Source organism: Lissotriton vulgaris, chromosome 4_1 (assembly GCF_964263255.1).
Source record: "Lissotriton vulgaris chromosome 4_1, aLisVul1.2, whole genome shotgun sequence".
Lineage (NCBI taxonomy): Eukaryota > Metazoa > Chordata > Amphibia > Caudata > Salamandridae > Lissotriton > Lissotriton vulgaris.
The window spans coordinates 897800255-897821047 of record NC_141691.1 but is presented as its reverse complement, the minus strand read 5'-3'; the positions used below and the strand labels follow the sequence as shown (position 1 = coordinate 897821047).

The 20793-nt window shown below is 50.6% G+C and overlaps 1 protein-coding gene across 3 annotated transcripts in view; it reads right to left on the bottom strand.

The window, feature by feature from the left end:
- Nucleotides 1-20793, bottom strand: part of ZNF236 (zinc finger protein 236) — a 1135475-nt gene that overhangs the window by 284203 nt on the left and 830479 nt on the right. For all 3 annotated transcript variants that reach the window (XM_086965182.1, XM_086965180.1, XM_086965183.1), the window contains exon 27: nt 1416-1603. In XM_086965182.1, the coding sequence (XP_086821308.1) occupies nt 1416-1603 (188 nt within the window). The remainder of the gene's footprint in view (nt 1-1415; nt 1604-20793) is intronic.

The following is a 20793-nucleotide window of genomic DNA, read 5'->3' as shown; positions in this document are numbered from 1 at the left end:
AAAAAGATACGTTCAATTACTATAGAGGTTAAAGCTCTCCCACTGAGATTTTTTGGCCCCTGAAAACGTCCTTCATCTGTGGAATGATGGCATTAAATTACCACAATGGGCAGTAGATTTGGTGCATATATAATCACATGTTTGGGTGTAATCTGAATATCTCATAACATAGTACAACATTGCATGGTGCACTAAAACAGAGTTAACCCAATATTCAAGTATGCTGTGTAGAAACCACTAATATATTGATTGTTTATGCACAGGAATCACAAAGTGTACTATGAAGAGATGCTTTGAGATAAAGTTGGTGATGTCAAACCTGATTATCTTCATAGATGCCCAGATCTGCTATTATACTCAATGTCATCCTGTGTAATTGGGGGCTTAATCTAGCTCAAGGCTTTGTATACGTGGTATCCTTTCTAAAACTACTAAAGGCTTTTTTTTTTCTTTTGTTCACTCTACTCAAAGAGGATTAAATGGTTGGACTCAATGTGTAAGAATCTGGGCACTAAAAGAGTCAACAATGCCTTAGGGATCGGTATTACCCCTCATATTCAACTTGTTCATTTTGCAGTTTCCAAATATACATTTACTGTTTACCAGTGGTGATTGTTCCAAGTACACCAGATTATTCTCATGTAGAGAGCATTCGAACCTGGACTATTTGAGCTGCATCATGATCATTCTTCTTAGTGTGAATGAAATATTTTCAAGTTATTTCATAAAAAATTATCACAATTAAATTATGTCTTACTCAACATTGCTAAATTATTGTGTCCCTTCTTAGTGTATAATGGGTTTTGTTTATGTATATCATTTAAACATTTGGATTATTTGAGGTACCCATCATGAATTGCTTCAATTGATTGTACCCTTAGTATTTTGTTTTTTGGATGCTTTACTTGAAGTAAACAAACTCTTGAAAATGAGGTCTTAAATATCACAAGTGAATTTTCATCTTTTCACCTAACTGTGATCCCCCCCCAAAAGTCCTGGAGTGTTTCTTATACTTTTTGTAACAGGGTTCCTGTGCAGAAGGGGAAGGAGCCCGTGACCTTGAGAAGAGTGAGAACAAGAACTTCCCCAGAATCCTTTTGGAGCCACACGGGTGCCTCACAAACAGCACTAACAACATTCAACTACACCACATCTGCATTTCACACCAGGCTTACACCTGGACTAAGGATGTAATTTTTATCAGAAATGTAAGTGTAGAAAATTACAGTCATGAATGGAAAAACATTCTAAAGAGTCCCTATGGAACCAATAGATTATTTGCAGTGATGAAAATTAAGATGTATACAGATATTCAGATCCTATCTAACATTTCGAAATATTGCAAACAATGCAGACTCTGCAAAAAAATAATGATTGCTAAATAAATATGTATGAATATCAAAATATACACCAACCTGAGATGAAATATTAAGTGAAACTGTATCAAGACCCCCAGAAAGCATGCTTTGCGTATCAGCTAGGCTTAGAGTAACACTTCCATCTGCTCCTACTCCAGATGAAGACATTACCAAATTCTGTGTTGATACTGGGCCATGTGACAAGGATGTTGTTGAAGGAAGGCAGGTTGTTGCTGTTGTGAGAGCTGTAAAACAGACATTTACATGCTAAACATACAAAGACCAACTTTAACTAATGCAATAAAATGGGTTAATATTTTTTAACAGTTTTACTAGCTGCATTGCTATTGCAGCTGACAGTATAAATAATATAGCAAGTTTGTCAAAATACGGAGGCTTAGTAGCCTGGAGGAGCAGACTGGAAGGGCTAATTTTCTCCATGGTCGCACAACAAGTGCTGCAAGTCTTGGCGTACCCCTCTAACTTACATGACCTGGGTACCAGGGTACCACATACTAGAGACTTACAGACCGGTTACCCATTTCCAATTGGCTAGAGACAATCTGACATACACTTTAGGGTCAGGGCACTGGCACCAAGGTCTGGTTAGCAGGGCTCCGTGCACTTTCGGGGTAAAAAACCAACAGCATCAGCATTTTTCAAAAAACCTAGGGGTGACTATACGAAAAGAGCTATTTACTTACACCGAGGCAGGTTTGAGGGGCTCAAATGGCACAAGGACATATTTGCTGACAGAAATCTGACTGGAGGCCCCTGCTGATCAATGGGGGGCTCAAAGGCTTGCCAGAGTGAACCGGAAGAAGATCAAAAAACACACAGCATGGCCCCATATTAAGGTCTCAACCTGCTATAGTGTCACCTATGGCCCGGGACCTCAGAGCTCTTGGATTAACTGTGGGATCAGTTTCTCAAAATTAGAAAATTAGATTAGAGAGTGGGATGGGGTAGAGTCCTGCTTCTACTTTTTGTGCTTCCGCTGCAAATCAGAGTTTGAGTTACCAGATAACCTGGACCGCTCGCAGGACCTTTGACAGGTTCAGCCTCGAGAGGGGAAATGGGGTCCGTGCTTTCGACGCGGAATTGAAGTGAGACTTGTGTGGGTTATTTTGATGTTCTGCGAAGTACAGCTTTGCTTCCCGGATCGCCTTAGGGTGCATGAGGGTACACAATCCTCACATGGCCTGGAGTCATGCTCACAGTCCACACACCAGAGGCACACCTTGAGGGACCCTTTACAGACATCTATCTATGGCAGTCTCAGTATGGTTTGAACCCTGTCTTGCACACTGGAATTCAGTTTGAAAAATTTGTCTGAGATGAACAAGGGAGCAAAGCTCCAGATCCACATTCGAAAGCGTAGAAAGAAAGTAACTGATGTCATCATGCCAGGGTGTCACTATATGCAGCTATGTTCTGTTACCTCTAGGGTTAAACGAGACCAACATGCAGCTCCTCAAAAACACCCAGCTGCACCTAAGAGCACTGCTTTGAAATCTGCTGGATCTAGTCTGGAGCTTGGGTAATATTCTAAAGATAAGAACCTGCAGAAATAGCCCATCAAGTAATCATCAGGAAGGATAATGTTACTTAGTCAGTAAGCATCTGTTCTTGGCATGTAGAGCTGTAGATTAACATGCTTAGCATACTCCTGCCATCTAGTGTTGGGTCCGGATATTTGCACTCAGTTTTTTTTTCGAAGAAGCCTTTTTAGTCAGAAGGTAGGTGGCTCCTCCTTTCGGTGATAGTGCGCTTGGGCAATCAACTCCATTGCTAGAGTGTTTTCCCGTAAATGGTGAGAATGGAGTTACTGAGAGTAGAATAGAGATGTCCATGCATATGTATATAAAGTAAGATAAAACTGCAACAGGTATAGGAACCCAGGGAGGCGGGTGGACGCATGTGAAGTCTACAATTCTACATGCCCAGAACAGATGCTTACTGGGTGTCGGACGCTGCCCCCACCTGTCAAGGACTCCTGCATGCACACTTATGAAAGCCCTGCTCTTTGTCCTCTTGAGCTCCCTGACGCAGCTGTTCACATCGGAATACAGGAACAGCTCGAGGTGACCGGTAGCTGGCCCTTTAACGCTAGCTCACACGCTGAACAACCCGCCCCCCGGGGGTCGGACGTTTTGTTCCACCAACTGTATAAAGCACAACGACCAGAAGGAGAGACGGGATACGGAAGGAGGAAACCGAGGACGGAGGATCATTGTTGCGAGGACCGAAGCAGAAGTGGAACCCAGACGAGCCCCGGCTCCAGACCCAGGAGGCCAACGAGAGGACGCTTCGTCCCGCCACGCCCAGGAGGGACGTGGCTTGAACAGGTTCATGCATGGATACGGGTAATTGGGAGCGGGGTAGAAAGTCAACCCCGGCCGGTCAGACCAGGTAACAAACAGAGCTTAGGCTGACTGACGGGATTCTTTATGGCTAAGTCAGCGTGGTGCTCTTCCCTCTTCCCTCTCTGGTGATGGTCCCCACCACACACGCCCAATACCCTTCCCCACCCTCATATCTTCACCCCAGAGAATCCTGCACTAACAACAGTGCCTCTGATGTTTTGTTTCCCTTTCTCCCGCCACCTAAAAAAATCCTGTGGAGTGGATGTCGTCCAGATAGTGCCAAGGAGAAGCAGACCTATTTCCCCTGAAAACGACACCACTGAGACGCCTGCTCTTTGTGGGTTTTTTGTTTACCTTCCTTGCGGATGTGACTCTTTATAATAAAGACACTATTTGCAGACCAATCCTTTTGTGTTTTGCGTGATCCCTGTCGCCATTTAACATATGGTGTCAAAAGTGGGATCTGAACCGTTCATTGTGAGTCTAAAATGGAGACTCTGATTCAACACTTGGCTGAGGGTCAGAAAAAACTAGAGTGGGCGGTCGAAAGACAAATGGCCGCCGCTCAGGTGGAGAGGGATCTTTTCAAGGACCTTATGAAAGAACAAATGGACACTCTTCTCAGAGTAGGGGAAAAAGCAGCCCAGGGTAGCGGGACCCCCAAGAGCAATAGAGTCTTCCGCTCTACACCAGCGGTGTCCTTGCAGAAGTACGTTCCTGGGGAGGACCCTGATGCATTCCTTTTAAACTTCGAACGGGCGGCCAGAGCATCAGGGTGGCCCGTAGCCAAATGGCCATTCTTCCTCGCTCCATTACTGTCCGGGGAGAACCAAGCGGCCTATCAGGTTGCCAACTTGGGTGGAGTCACCCAGTATGAAGAGGTCAAGACAATCATACTGGACCATTTAGGAATGGACTCTGAGACCTATACGATGAAGTTCCGGAAAGAAAAGGGGGCTCCGAGGGATAATCCTAAAACCCTCTTCTTTAAACTTAAGTTAGCAGCTGCTAAATGGCTAAAGCCAGCCGAGCACAGCAAGGAAGAGATAATGAATGCCATTTACTTAGAACAATTCATCAAGGCCCTGCCTTACCCCACTCAGAGACGGCTAATTGGCACGCCAACTTAACTCCCAAGCAGGCTGTGGACATGGCGGCCTCATATTCATGTGCCCAACCCCGTAATACACCCTGTGAACTGGAAAAACATACACACACCCTACCCACGGCCCACAAACCCTTACACCCCAAAAAAGAACAGGAGAAAATGTCTCCTCCGTGAACAGAGGCCTCCCCTTATGCGAGGTCCACAATGCTTTGAGTGTGGGGGATGGGGCCATATCTCTCGGACCTGCCCCAGGAAACGAGTAGACGAGCCGATGGCTGTAAGCTGTATCCCCAGAAGCATCTTATACACAGAGGAGTTGAGGTCATGTTTCTATGTAAGTGTCCACGTAAACGAGGTCCCTGTCAATGCCCTCCTTGATTCCGGCCGTAGACAGTCGGTCATACATGCTCAACTGATAAAAGAGGGATAGATCTCACCCGGGAGGGGGACCCTTAATCGATGTGTGCATGGCGACGTTAAGGCATACCCCACAGCAAGGGTTCCCCTTAGATGTCCGAAGGGTTCCCTTATCCTAGTAACTGTTGGGGTATTACCTACCCTTCCTAAACAGATAATTCTTGGGACAGACAACCCCCAGTTTATGACTATGATGATGGGCAAGGTTAAAAAGGTACACAGCAATCCATCCAGAAAAGAAGGGGGGTCATGGGTGCTCTCCTCACACAAGAACCCTGGCAACATAGCAAGGATTTCCATTGGGCACAGACCAACGACCCTACTCTTGCCTTGTCTTGGCAGCAAGACCGGACAGCCCAGAACCACCCTACTCCCCTTTTTCCTGCAATTTGGGTACTCAAAGGGTTTTGTATCGGGTCGCCAAGGCCGACAAGGAACCCCAATTACTCGTCCCCCGCGATTTTCACGGACAAATCATGTTCTATGCCCATTCCCATTTATTAGCGGGCCACATGGGAGCCGAGAAGGTCACACAAAATCTCTTGTTGTATTTCTATTGGCCAGGCATTTACGACCAGATCAACAAAATATTGTCAAGAATGCCCGATTTGCCAAAAAAATAACCCCCATAGACCCCCAGCTGGTGCACTGCAGCCTTTACCCGTAATTGGGAAACCGTTTGAAATAGTAGGGACGGATCTTATAGGACCCCTACCTCGCTCCACGAAAGGACAGGAATTTGTGTTGGTTGATTACTGTACCCGATTTCCAGAAGCCTTCCCGCTTAGGGCACCTACAACGACTAACATTGCGGATAGGCTCCTGGAAAATTTCTCACGTGTGGGGTTTCCAAAGGAAATACTCACAGAGCAAGGCACCCCCTATGTTTCAAAGCTCATGGTACAGGTCTGCAAGATGATTGATATTAAGCAAATAAAAACCTCAGTCTATCACCCCCAGATCGATGGTCTGGTAGAGCACTATAATGGGACCTTGAAACTGACCCTAAAAAAGATGCAGGAGGTCGAGGGAAAACAATGGGACCGACTCCTACCTCTTGCTTTGTTTGTCATACGAGGACAGGTCCAGATAGTCTTGGGTGTTCATCTTTTGAGATGTTATACGGAAGACAACCCCGGACACTGTTAGAGATGACCAGAGAAGTCTGGGAGAAGGAACCCAGGGAAACAGCAGACTTACTCGAATATACCCAGCATCTGAAGTCCCGTTTGGCTAAGCTTAGAAGCCTAGCACATACCAACTTAGAAAAGTCAAAGACAACAAATAGGGACAGTATGATAGAGGAAAGAAGTGGAGGTCCCTCCAAGTCAACGACTGGGCCTTAGTCTGGCTTCCCAGCACCCTGGGCAAAATAAAAAAAAGAGTGGAAGGGTCCGTATAAGGTTGTAGAAGCCATAGGTAAAACTACGTACTGTCTCCAACTCGGCCCCAATCAGATCCAGTCCTATCATATCAATCTCTTAAAAAAAATGGCTAGGACACCCGCCGGTAACAAACCAGCTGGCGCTTCTCTCCAGCACAAGGGCACAGGCCTACCCTAGACCAGTTAGTGGTAAACTAACAACTCACGTGTCAACAGAAGGAATCCCTACTAGATGTGTTAGAAAGATACGCTCCCCTTTTTTCGGACCATCCCGGCAGAACCACCTTGGCCGGATGATCCCAGCAGAACCACCTTGGTCGAACATTCTGCTGCCAGGAGAGAAGCAGTATCCCTGGAGCTCAAAGAGATGTTGAAGATGGAGTCATCAGACCATCCTATAGTGACTGGTCCTCCCCTATCGTCCTGGTTTCCAAACCAGACGGAAGCATCCGTTTTTGATTGACTTTCGAGAGGTGAATGCCATTTCCAGTCTCGATGCATACCCTTTGCCCGGAGTGGACGGACTCATTGAGTGCCAAGGAGATGCCAAGTATATCTCAACTCTAGACTTGATTAAGGGATATTGGCAGGTTTCCTTACGAGAAACCGATCAAAAGAAAAACGCTTCCACAACCCCTGAAAGCCTTTTTGAGTTCCCCGTCCGGCCCTTTGGGCTACACGGTGCCTCAGCCACCTTTCAGAGATTGATGAATTGCGTGTTACGACCCCACCAAGCATATTCCTCTGCCTACCTGGATGATATCTTCATTTATAGCTCCACATGGGAACAACACCTGGAGCACTGTCATCAAATATTCAGAGCCCTGGAAAGCGCCAGGTTAAATGTTAACTCCAAAAAATCATGAGTGGGGTTCACCAAAGTGAGGTATCTGGGGTCCGTACTAGAGGATGGCTGCATTGAACCCCAGAGTGAAAGAGTCAGGGCTATCATGGAGGCCCCTCTCCCCACCACCAAAAAAGGAGTTAGAGCCTTTCTGGGGTTGTTGAGATAGTACAGATGCTTTATTTCCCAATACTCTGCCATTGCTGCCCCTCCCACCGACCTTTTAAAAAATCGGACACCCACATAGCACATACTCTCACCCTCTCCCTCTGTCCGCACCGCCTTCCAGGAACTGAAGGAGGCCATTACTCGAAGCCCTGTTCTCATGTCCCCAGATTATTTGCGCCTATTCATTCTACAAACTGACACCTCTGATACAGGAATCAGAGCCATTCTATCCCAGCTCATAAATGAAGGGGTAGAACGTCTCATCCTTTTTGTAAGCCGTAAATTGTACCCCAGGGAAGTCCATTACCCTGTCCTGGAGAAAGAGTGCCTGGCCGTTAAATGGGTGATAGAGAAGTTACGGTATTATCTGGAGGGTAATAAATTTACGCTGTATACTGACCATGGTTTGGATGGCTAGGAACAAGGCGAACAACCCCCGTGTGATGCGGTGGTTTCTCTCCTTACAGCCCTTTTCTTTTGACATCAAGCGGAAGGGCTCCTTGAACTCTAACGCTGACTTTCTGTCTCGCTTTCCTGTCATCCCCTAACGGGAAGAATCTAGGGCTGGGGTGTGTTGGACGCTGCCCCCACCTGTCAAGGACTTGATCATGCACCCTAATGAAAACCCTGCTCTTTCTCCTTTTCAGCTCCCTGATGATGCTGTTCTCATCGGAACAGGAACAGCTCGAGGAGACGGGTAGCTGGCCCTTTAACGCTAGCTCACACTCTGAACACCCCGCCCCCTGGTGGTCGGACGTTTTGTTCCACCAACCGGATAAAGCACAACGACCAGGAGGAGGAGACGGGATCCGGAAGGAAGAAGCCGAGGAGGCCAAGGACGGAGGATCATCGGTGCGAGGACCGAAGCAGAAGTGGACCCCAGACGAGCCCCGGTTCCAGACGCCAGGAGGCCAACGAGAGGACGCTGTGCCCCGCCACGGCCCAGGAGGGACGTGTCTTGAACAGGTTTGTGCACAGATATGGGGAATTGGGAGCGGGGTGGAAAGTCAACCCCAGCCGGTCAGACTGGGTAACAGAGCTTAGGCTGACTGATGGGATTCTTTATAGCTAAGTCAGCGTAGTGCTCTTCCCTCTCCGGTGACGGTCCCCACCCCACATCTTCCCTCCTTTCCCCATCCTCATATCTTCACCCCAGAGAATCCCGCACTAACGACAGTGCCTGTGTTTTTTTGTTTCCCTTTCTTCTGCCACCTAAAAAAATCCCATGGAGAGGACGTCATCCAGAAAGTGCAAAGGAGGAGCACACCTATTTCAACTGAAGACAACACCACTGAGACGCCTGCTCTTTGAGTTTTTTTGTTGACCTTTCTTGTGGATGTGACTAACTGTATATAATAAACAGACACTATTTGCAGACCAATCATTTTGTTTTTTTGCGTGATCCCTGTCCCCATTTAACAATGGGTTAGTAACATTATCTGTTCGAGGCATGGGAGCTGTAGATCACATGCTTTGCATAGACTATATAGCAGTATTATCCCAAAGTGGTGGCTAACCTGTAGCTGTTGCAGTTGTCTGAAAGAGTGTTCTAAGTACTGCTTGGCCTACTTTAGCTTGTTGTCTTGCTAACACATCTACACAATAGTGCTTGGTGAATGCGTGCAGGGTAGACCATGTTGCAGCTTTACAGATGTTATCTATGGGAATGTTTCCTAGGAAAGCCATAGTATCTCCTAGTTTGCGGGTGGAATGTGCCCAAGGGGGTATTGGTAAAGTCCTCTTTGCTTTTGCATAGCATGCTTGAATACATTTAACTATCCACCGAGCAATACCCAATTTAGAAATAGGATTGCCTTTGTGTGGTGGAGCAAAAGCCACATAAAGATGCTTAGTTTTACGAAATGGTTTTGTTCTTTGTATGTAATAAAATACTGCTTGTTTAACATCTAATGTGTGTAGAGCTCATTTTGCCACTAAATCTGGTTGAGGAAAGAACACAGGCAACTAAACAGATTGATTGATGTGAAAGGCAGATACCACTTTGGGTAGGAATTTGGAGTTAGTGCGAAACACCACTTTGTTTTGGCGGACTTGACAAAATGGTTCCTCTATGGTTAGTGCCTGAAGCTCACCCACTCTCCTCATTGATGTAACAGCAAGGAGGAGAGCAACTTCCCAAGTGAGAAATTGCAGTTCACATTTGTGCAATGGTGCGAAGGGTGGGCCCATTAGTCTGGTAAGGACAATGTTAAAATTCCACACTGGAGCAGGTGGAAGTCTTGGTGGTATACCTCTTTGGAGTCCTTCCAAAAAATCCTTGATAACGGGTACTCTGAAAAGGGACAGATTCTGTCCATTTTGAAGGTATGCATCTATTGCAGCGAGATGTAAGCGTATGGATGTGTAAGCTAATCCCGACTGCTGTAAGTGCAGTAAATAACAAATGATATTTTGAATGGAAGCATCTACCGGGTTGATATGGTTGTTATTACAATATAAAACAAACCGTCTCTATTTAGCTGCATAGCAAGCTCTTGTAGTAGGCCTTCTGACCTCTTTAATGATATTCATATAGTCTGGTGGAAGGTTCAGATAGCCAGACTCTATGGTTTCAGGGGCCAGATCTAGGTTGAGATCTATGGGATGTGGATGTCTTATCTCTCCATGGCTAAGTGCGAGGAGCCTGGGTGTGAGATGTTGTTTTTTGATGAGGAACTACTGAGATTTCCAACAGGGTAGTGAACCAAGGTTGACGGGCCCATGTGGGAGCTATATGGATCAGTGTAAGGGATGTTTGCCTGAGCTTCCGAACCGCTAGTGGAATGAGTGGGAGAGGTGGAAAAGCGTAGGCTAATATCCCTGACCAGTTCCTCCATAGTACATTGCCTTTGGGCAATGGGTGTGGATACCTGGAGGCGAAGTTTGGGCATTTTGCGTTTTGGTGTGTTGCAAACAGATCTATCTGTGGAAAACCCCACATTTGAAAGAATGGGAGGAGAACTTGAGGGTGAAGTTCCCACTTGTGAATCTGATGTCTCTGCCTGCTGAGAAGATCTGCAATCTGATTGTTTACTCTTGGGAGGTGGTATGCCAGGAGATAAATGTTGTGATGTCTGGCCCACTGCCAAATGGCTTGTGCAAGGCTTGACAGCTGTGAATGTGTCTCCCCCCTTGTTTCTGTATGTAACACATGGCTGTCTTATTGTTGATGCATATCAGGACAGTTTTGCTCGCAAGGTGAGTCTGGAAGGCTTTGAGCACTAGAAATACTGAAAGCAGCGCTAGATGATTTATATGAAGTTGCTTTTGCTTTTGACTCCACAAGCCTTGAATTGTGTGAGCCTGAAGATGAGCAACCAGTGAGCGATGTGTCTGCTGTTAGCACTGTCTGTGGAACTGGATAAGTGAAGGACTGCCCTTTGGCTAGGTTTTGTGGATTCCACCACAGCAGAGAGCGATGGGTGAGGCCGTCTACCAATACTAGATCTGACAACTGAACTTGAGACGGATTCCACTGACGTGCTAAGCATTCCTTGAGGGGACGCATTTGAAGTCTTGCATGGGGAACTATCATGATGCAAGTCGCCATCATTTCCAGTAGTTGCATATATACTCGAGCTGGTAATGACTGGTTGGGCTGAAACTGTGAAATTAGAGCCTGAATATTGCAGATTCTGTCTGCATTGGGACAGGCTAGAGCTTTTTGAGTATTGAGAGTGGCTCTTAAGTATTTTTGCATGCTGGAGGGTTGGAGATGGGACTTCAACGCATTTACTGTGAACCTGAGATTGTGCAGTAACCGTACTGTTATTTGAGTGTACTGGAGACACTTTGGGTAAAAACTGGCTTTGATGAGCCAATCGTCCAAATATGGGAAGACGCAGGGGAACAGCGAATACTGCCAGACATTTGGTGAATACTCTGGGAGCAGTGGTGACTCTGAATGGAAGTACTTTGAACTGGTAGAGTTGTCCCGCTACCACAAACCTGAGTTATTTGCGATGAGCGGGATGTAATGGAATATGGAAGTATGCGCCCTTTAAGTCTAGAGTAGACTTGCAGTAGGAGTGGGAGCACTTGTTGAAGTGTCACCATGTGAAAGTGATATGAGTGAATGTATTGGTTTAACTCTCAGAGGTCCAGTATAGGCCTGAGAAAGCCATCCTTTTTGGGTATTAGAAAGTATATGGAGTAAACGCCGGATCCTTGATATTGTAACGCTACGAGCTCTATAGCTTCCTTTTGCAGAAGAGAGTAAACCTCCTGCTTGAGGAGGTGTAGATGCTCTGGTGACATTTTGTGTGAACGTGGAGGAATGTTTGGGGGATTGTTGGTAAGCTCTAGGCAATAAACAGATTGGATAATTCCTAGGACCCATCCTTCTGAAGTTATTGTATGCCATGCTGATTGTTTCGGCTCAGTGCCCGAATGCAGCCGATTCGACCCCGAGCCGGAAGGCTTTATTATTTATTTTGGTGCTTGGCCCGAAGGCTGGGCATTGGAAATATTGTCTCGACCTTGGCCCGAAGGCAAAGGAGGGACCGGAGCCTTTTTTTTGGGCAGAGGTAGAGTTTGAGGAAGGGGAGGATCGATACTCTCAGTACGCTGATCCTGCGGGATGTCTTCTTCCAGAGTCGGACTCTGACACAGAAATGTGTTGTTCTTTTTCCTTGGCTCCTTGAGCATCAAAGACATCGTGTTCGGAATCGTCTCCAGAGCAGAGCCGCTGTGTTGTTGTTGCATTTCGTGACATCGAGCCCAACGGTCACGGAGCGTCTTCTTGGATCAGACGAATCTGCATGCATAGCAGTCTTGTTTGTAATGCTCCGAGGAGAGACGCACAAGTTACTACTTGTGTAACGATATATCTGTAAGAGACATTAGTTAGTGATAGATTCCTTACCTTAGAATATCCCCAGGCGTCAGACTGGATCCGTAAATTTTTGCGTAGCAGTACCCTTGCGCGTCGGTAGGCGTTGTCTGCGGCTCCGCGTCCGTCGTCTGCGTCGTGGGCGCAGTGATGACGTCGTCGGAGTACTTAGACGCCGCCTCCGCATGCTGACGTCAGTTCTTAGCCACAGCTTTTCCGCGCCAGAAGCGCTGAGCCGTGTTAAAAACCAACACTGGTGCCATTGAAACTAGGGCCCTGAAAGGGGATGACCTTAACCCTAGATATCGGTTCGCAGAACGGGGAGGATGGGTGGGTCGGTAAGGAATCTATCACTAACTAATGTCTCTTACAGATATATCGTTAGACAAGTAGTAACTTGTGCATCTGAAAGACACGTTAGTGATAGATTCCTTACCTTAGAATAGATACCCCAGCAATACCAACCCCGGTGGTGGGTCTGCGAACCAATAATCACACCAGAAAGTCCTGGAGGACGGAACGGCCAAAGAAACCATCCCTCCGGACTTAACTGTCCAGGCAATAGTGTCTTGCAAACATGTGCAGCAAGGCCCACGTAGATGCCTGGCAAATGTCCTGCAAGGGCACTCCCCGGCCCAGGGCAGTAGTTGTCGCCGTGGCTCGGGTGGAGTGAGCCCGCAATCCAACAGGGGCTCCTTTCTAGCCAAGGAGTAGCATACCTGGATACACAAGATGATCCATCAGGAGGTGGTCCTCTTATGTACCGCCTTCCCCTTCTTAGCGCCCACGTAGCCAACAAAGAGGTGGTCATCCACCGGGAACTGGCGTGTGCGATCCAAGTAGAATGAGAGCGCACGTTTTGGGTCCAGACGGTGGAGCCGCTCTTCCTCTTTAGAGGGGTGCGGTGGCGGAAAGAAGGTTGGCAAAGTGATGGACTGCCCGATGTGGAAGGCCGTGACAACCTTGGGCAGGAAAGATGGCTTAGTACGCAACACAACCTTGTCCGGATGGACAGAAAGGAAAGGAGGAGTACAAGAGAGGGCCTGTAGCTCACTCACTCTCCTGGCAGAGGTGATGTCAACCAGGAAAGCAGTCTTCAGAGTAAGAAGGCGGAGAGGACAGTTGTGAAGTGGCTCAAAGGGAGCGCACATCAGAAATGTAAGTACAAGGTTCAAGTCCCACTGAGGCATCACAAACGGAACAGGTGGAAATGTGTGTGTGATGCCTTTTAGGAATCGATATACAATAGGGGACTTGAACAAAGATGGTTGATCAGGCAGCCTCAAGAAGGCTGAAAGGGCAGAAAGATAGCCCTTGATAGTGCCCAGAGCAGAGCCCTGCTGGGCAACAGAAAGAAGGAAGAGAAGAACCTCAGAAAGAGGGGCAGAGAGAGGATCCACAGCCTTTGCTGTGCACCATGCCACAAATCTGTTCCACCTGCAGGCGTATACCGACTTTGTGGAGGGACGCCTAGCTGCCAGAATGATGTTACAGACTTCAGGAGGTAAGTCAAATGGCCTCAACTGTCGCCGCTCAATCTCCAAGCATGGAGGTGGAGACTGGACAGGTTCGGGTGGAGGACAGTCCCCTGCTGCTGCGACAGAAGGTCCTCCTGAAGAGGCAGACGAACCGGGGGATCGACTGACATACTGAGTAGCTCGGGATACCAGTACCTTCGTGCCCAGTCCGGAGCCACAAGGATGACTTGGGCCCGGTCGCGCTTGATCTTCTTCAGCACTCTGGGCAGAAGTGGTATAGGCGGAAAGGCGTACAACAGACCGCAACTCCACTCGCGACGAAAAGCGTCTCAGAGCGAGTGCCGCCTTGGAAATTCCAACGTGCAGAACTGATGACATTGCGCGTTCTCTTTGGTGGCGAATAGATCTAACCAAGGCTCTCCCCACTGCAGAAAGAGACCTTGCGCCATGTCAGAGTTCAGATGCCATTCGTGATGCATCATGCACCGGCGGCTGAGTTCGTCCGCCCTGGCGTTCAGAGAACCTGCCAGGTGTTGAACCCCCAGGGTCACGCCCTGATGTTCCAGCCATTGCCAGAGGCGCAGAGCGTCCACGACCCCACCCCGCCCTGTTTGTTGCAGTACCACATGGCGGTGGTGCTGTCCGTAAACACCTGCACTACACTCCCTCGGACAGAGGGGAGGAATGCCTTCAGTGTTAGACGAATCGCCCGCAGCTCCAAAAGGTTGATATGGAGCCGGGACTCCGCCGTAGACCAGAGGCCTCTGATCTCCGCCTCTCCCATGTGGCCTCCCCAGCCCTTGAGGGACACGTCCGTCACGACTACGTGCTCCGGTTGGGGAAGGGAGAGGGATCTGCCGCTGACCCAATCGCGGTCTGTGAGCCACCATTGCAGCTGTCTCGCAGTGCCCTCCAAGATCAGGACGTGGTCGGACAGGTTGCCCTGATGCTGAGCCCACTGAAACTTCAGGTCGCACTGCAGAGCCCGCATCTGCCACCTGGCGTGATGCACCAGAAGGATGCAGGAGGCCATCAGCCCCAGGAGCCGCAGCGTCAACCTGACGAGATCCGGGATAAAGGCTGAAAGAGTGGGATGAGAGCCTGAATATCCTGGACCCGCTGTTCGGGCGGATAAACCCGAAACTGCGCCGAGTCTAGAACCGCTCTGATGAAGAGGAGCTTCTGAGAGGGGCACAGGTGTGACTTCGGCACATTGATGGAGAACCCCAGCTGGTGCAGGAGAACCGCCGTAGTCTGGAGGTGGCTGACGACTGTCTGGGGTGAGCCCGCCTTCAACAACCAGTCGTCGAGGTAGGGGAAGACTGAAACCCCTAATCTGCGCAGATGAGCTGCGACCACCGCCCTCACCTTTGTGAACACCCTTAGGGCGCTGGTAAGGCCGAAGGGGAGCACGGTATACTGAATGTGCTCTTGGCCAACCGTGAACCGCAGGTAGCGCCGGTGGGCCGGCAGGACAGGGATGTGGAAATAAGCATCCTGCAAGTCCAACGCTACCATCCAGTCTCCTGGGTCCAGGGCAGCTAGGGCCTGAGCCAGTGTCAGCATTTTGAACTTCACCTTCCGGAGGAAGCCGTTGACGTTCCTTAGGTCCAAGATAGGGCGTAGGACCCTTTGCCCTTCTTGGGTACCAGAAAGTAGTGGGAGTAGCAACCACACCCTACTTCTGGCCCAGGAACGCGCTCGATGGCCCCCTTGGCCAAGAGGGCCATAACTTCCTCCTGCAGGAGTCGCAAATGATCTCCCGATATACAGTGGTTCTGCGGTGGCATGGCTGGAGGAGTCGCCTCGAAGGGGAGGGAGTAGCCCCTTCGGACGATCTGCAGCACCCACCTGTCCGACGTGACGGCGAACCCTGCCACCCACTGGCGTCACATGGGCCTGAAAGCACGGACTAGGAGGGTTTTGAGGCGGATGCTGCGGGGGAAGGTGTTGACTGACCTCGCTGTTGACCCCGACCGCCGCCACGGCGGTTTCCACGGCCACCACCGCTTTGGGTATTACCCTGCGGAGCGTGGCTGGCAGCACGTGTGGGTAAACCCCTTCCGTGGCCACGAAAGGAGTGAAAGGCAGCCGATTGCCTGCGTGGGGCCGAGTGGCCCAAGGACTTGGCCGTAGCCCTGGAGTCCTTGAAACGCTCAAGCGCATGGTCTGCCTTGTCACCAAAGAGGCGACGGCCATCGAACGGCATGACCATAAGTGTGTTCTGGACATTGGCCGAGAAGTTGGCGGACCTCAACCAGGCGTGGCGTCTTACCGCCACCGTCGTTGCCATCGCTCTACCCAGTGAGTCGGTGGTATCCAGTCCACACCGGATGGAATATCTGGCTGCATCCCGACCTTTCACAAGGGCTTGGCCGAGTTTGGCCCGTACCTCCAACGGACACTCTGGCAGCACTTCCGCGACCGTATCCAACAGAGAGTGGGTGTAGCGGCCCAAGAGGCATGCGGTGCCAAGTGCCCAAAAGAACGTCAGTTAAGGCCTCGTTAAACGGCAGCAGAGGCTTGGCTGAGCATGACTGCGGCTTAAGGACCTCAGTGAGGAGGTTAGTCCTCACGGCCGCGACGGGGAGCTCATCAACACCACACTATAGGTTGCCCCCTCCTCCGTAGCCACGCTAGGAGGAGAGAAAAAACCAGTGTCAGGGGAAGTGTCTAAACCACTGGCTTCCCCAAGTTCACCTGCCCAGTCCTTATAAGACTGGCACTCACGTGTCAGAGGGTCCTCAGACCCCTCCCAATCCTCCTCATCACCCATCACCTGGTACTCAGGGTCAGTAAAGGATGGGGCCGGTTCATGGAAAGTGAACTCACCAAACGGCGTCTGAATCGGCACCGAGCGACGCCGTTCCGGCGCCGGAACCGGGTTGAGGGAGCGTCGGGGACAGCGCCGCCCGAGGATGGCGCCAAAGGTGACACCTGTGGGGTCGGCGCCGGGGAGGTCATTAAATCCACCGGCGACGACCCGGATCCGGAACAGGATCCAGTGGGGCCCTGCGGCGCCGGCGGCGTCGGGGCCGAAGCACCCGACGGCGTCGGGCCGAAGCCCCCGACCCGCTAGGACCCCCAGACGGGGCCGCTGGGCACGAAGGCGCCGCTGAACCCGTCGGGGGAGAGAGGGACCTCATGGCCATGAGGAACCATTCGATCTCCCCCGGCGTCGCGTTAGGCCCAGGGACCGGAGGGTATGAAGCCGGACGCGACGCCTGCGACTCCGACGGAGCCGCGTGGGCGGTGCCACCTGAACCACCGGCCGCGTCGGGGGGAGTCGGAAGAGCGATGACGTCTCTTCGACCCAGAGGAGTGATGTCGACTCCCGGAGCTATGATGGCTCCGCTCCTGCGACCGGTCCCTCGCCTCTCTCGGCGTGGTGCCGACTGCCGTAGTTCGAGTCGCTTACGGGACCGCTCCCGTCTAGCTTTCGAAGTAAGGGCAGGCAGTCGAGGCAGGCCTTGTCGTCGTGGTAGATGCCGAGACAGTGGAGACACCGACGGTGAGGATCCGTGACCGACATCAGTCGATCGCAATCTTCACAGGGTTTGAAACAAGGCATTTCCCCATCGGCACCGATCGGAGTCGAAGACTCGAAAAGGGTGATCAAAAGATCAAAAAGAGTTAGCCAAAAAGTGACTAAGGTACCACTTTTTCCAGATCTGCGCTGCTGGCGCGGAAAAAAGAAGAGCTGACGTCAGCACGCGGAGGCGGCGTCTAAGTACTCCGACGACGTCATCACGGCGCCCACGACGGACGCGGAGCCGCAGACGACACCTACCGACGCGCAAGGGTACTGCTACGCAAAAATTTCCGGATCCAGTCTCACGCCTGGGGATATTCTAAGGTAAGGAATCTATCACTAACGTGTCTCTTTCAGATACAAGTTGCACACTTCGTGCGAGTCAGTGCGCGGGTACTTGGCGTGTCACAGAGGACAGAATTTAAATGGAGTCCGTTCCATTGACTACGAACTGGCCCGATGCGGCTAGGCCCAACTGCCTTCCAATAAGTCTCAGATCGAAAGAGATTTTTCTGAATGATACGTACAATGTGAATGGAAAACGTGATCGAATAACAATACAGTTGAGGGTAAGTGGATTGCACACCGAGGGGAACACGGGAAACGTTGTCGAGCCGGAGCACAGCAATACACATCCGAACCCGATGGCGGAACAAAACCAATCTAACAATGAAGTCTATGCCCATGCTCATTATCACCAAAAGGAGGAGTCACCAACCTCGTGACTAGAAAGACTTCTTCGAAGAAAAACAAAGTGCAAACATCCGGACCCAACACTAGATGGCAGAAGTATGCAAAGCATGTGATCTACAGCTCACATGCCTCGAATGCACAAGTTACTACTTGTGTAACGATATATCTGTAAGAGACATTAGTTAGTGATAGATTCCTTACCTTAGAATATCCCCAGGCGTCAGACTGGATCCGGAAAGTTTTGCGTAGCAGTACCCTTGCGCGTCGGTAGGCGTCGTATGCGGCTCCGCGTCCGTCGTCGGCGTCGTGATGACGTCTTCGGAGTACTTAGACGCCGCCTCCGCGTGCTGACGTCAGTTCTTAGCCACAGCTTTTTCGCGCCAGAAGCGCAGAGCCATGACAAAAACCGACACGGGTGCCAAGAAGCTAGGGCCCTGAAAGGGGATGACCTTAACCTTAGATATCGGTTCGCAGAACGGGGAGGATGGGTGGGCCGGTAAGGAATCTATCACTAACTAATGTCTCTTACAGATATATCGTTACACAAGTAGTAACTTGTGCATCTGAAAGAGACACGTTAGTGATAGATTCCTTACCTTAGAATAGATACCCCAGCAATACCATCCCTGTGGTGGTGGGTCTGCGAACCAATATTTACACCAGAAAGTCCTGGAGAACGGAACGGCCGAAGTAGCCGTCCCTCCGGACTAGACTGTCCAGGCAGTAGTGCCTTGCAAACGTGTGCAACGAGGCCCACGTAGCTGCCTGGCAAATGTCCTGCAAGGGCACACCCCGGCAGTTGTAGTGGCCGTGGCTCGAGTGGAATGAGCCCTCAGCCCAACAGGGGGTTCCTTCTTAGCCAAGGAGTAACGCGCCTGGATGCACATGATAATCCATCGAGAAATGGTCCTCTTGTGCACCGCTTTCCCTTTCTTAGCGCCCGCGTACCCAACAAAGAGTTGATCATCCACCCGGAACTGGCGTGTGCGATCCAGATAGAACGAGAGCGCATGTTTTGGGTCCAGACGGTGGAGCCTCTCCTCCTCTCTCGAGGGGTGCGGAGGCGGAAAGAAGGTGGGCAATGTGATGGACTGCCCAATGTGGAAGGCCGTGACCACCTTAGGCAAGAAGGAGGGCCTAGTCCTCAAAACAACCTTGTCCGGATGGACTGAAAGGAAAGGAGGCTTACAAGAGAGAGCCTGGAACTCACTCACTCTCCTGGCAGAGGTGATGGCTACCAGGAAGGCAGTCTTCAAAGAAAGAAGGCGAAGAGGACAGTTGTGAAGTGGCTCAAAGGGAGCGCACATCAGAAATGTTAGAACCAGGTTCAAGTCCCACTGAGGCATCACGAAGGGAACAGGAGGAAAGGTATGAGTGATGCCCTTCAGGAATCTGTTTACGATAGGGGACTTGAACAAAGAAGGCTGGTCAGGCAGCCTCAGAAAGGCTGAAAGAGCCGAAAGATAGCCCTTGATAGTGCCCAGAGCAGAGCCCTGCTGGGCAAGAGAAAGAAGGAAGAGAAGAACCTCAGAGAGAGGGGCATTGAGGGGATCCACAGCCTTTGCTGTGCACCATGCCACAAATCTGTTCCACCTGCAGGCGTATACCGTCTTTGTGGAGGGACGCCTGGCTGCCAGAATGATGTTGCAAACCTCAGGAGGCAAGTCAAATGGCCTCAACTGTCGCCGCTCCAAGCATGGAGGTGGAGACTGGACAGGTTCGGGTGGAGGACCGTCCCCTGCTGCTGCGACAGAAGGTCCTCCTGAAGAGGCAGACGAACCGGGGGATCGACTGACATACTGAGTAGCTCGGGATACCAGTACCTTCGTGAACAGTCCGGAGCCACAAGGATGACTTGTGCCCGGTCGCGCTTGATCTTCTTCAGCACTCTGGGCAGAAGAGGTATAGGCGGAAAGGCGTACAACAGACCGCAGCTCCACTCGCGGCGAAAAGCGTCTCCGAGCGAGTGCCGCCTTGGAAATTCCAACGCGCAGAACTGATGACATTGCGCGTTCTCTTCGGTGGCGAATAGATCTAACCAAGGCTCTCCCCATCGCAGAAAGAGGCCTTGCGCCATGTCCGAGTTCAGACGCCATTCGTGATCCATCGAGCACCGACGGCTGAGTTCGTCCGCCCTGGCGTTTAGAGAACCTGCCAGGTGTTGAACAACCAGAGTCACGCCCTGATGTTCCAGCCATTGCCAGAGACGCAGAGCCTCCTGGCAAAGGGTCCACGACCCCACACCGCCCTGTTTGTTGCAGTACCACATGGCGGTGGTGTTGTCCGTGAACACCTGCACTGCACTCCCTCGGACAGACGGGCGGAATGCTTTCAGTGCCAGACGAATCGCCCGCAGCTCCAACAGATTGATATGGAGCCGGGACTCCGCCCGAGACCAGAGGCCTCTGATCTCCGCCTCTCCCATGTGGCCCCCCCCAGCCCTGGAGGGACGCGTCCGTCACAACTACGTGCTCCGGTTGGGGAAGGGAGAGGGATCTGCCGTTGACCCAATTGCGGTCCGTGAGCCACCACTGCAGCTGTCTCGCAGTGCCCTCCGAGATCAGGACATGGTCGGACAGGTTGCCCCGGTGCTGGGCCCACTGAAACTTCAGGT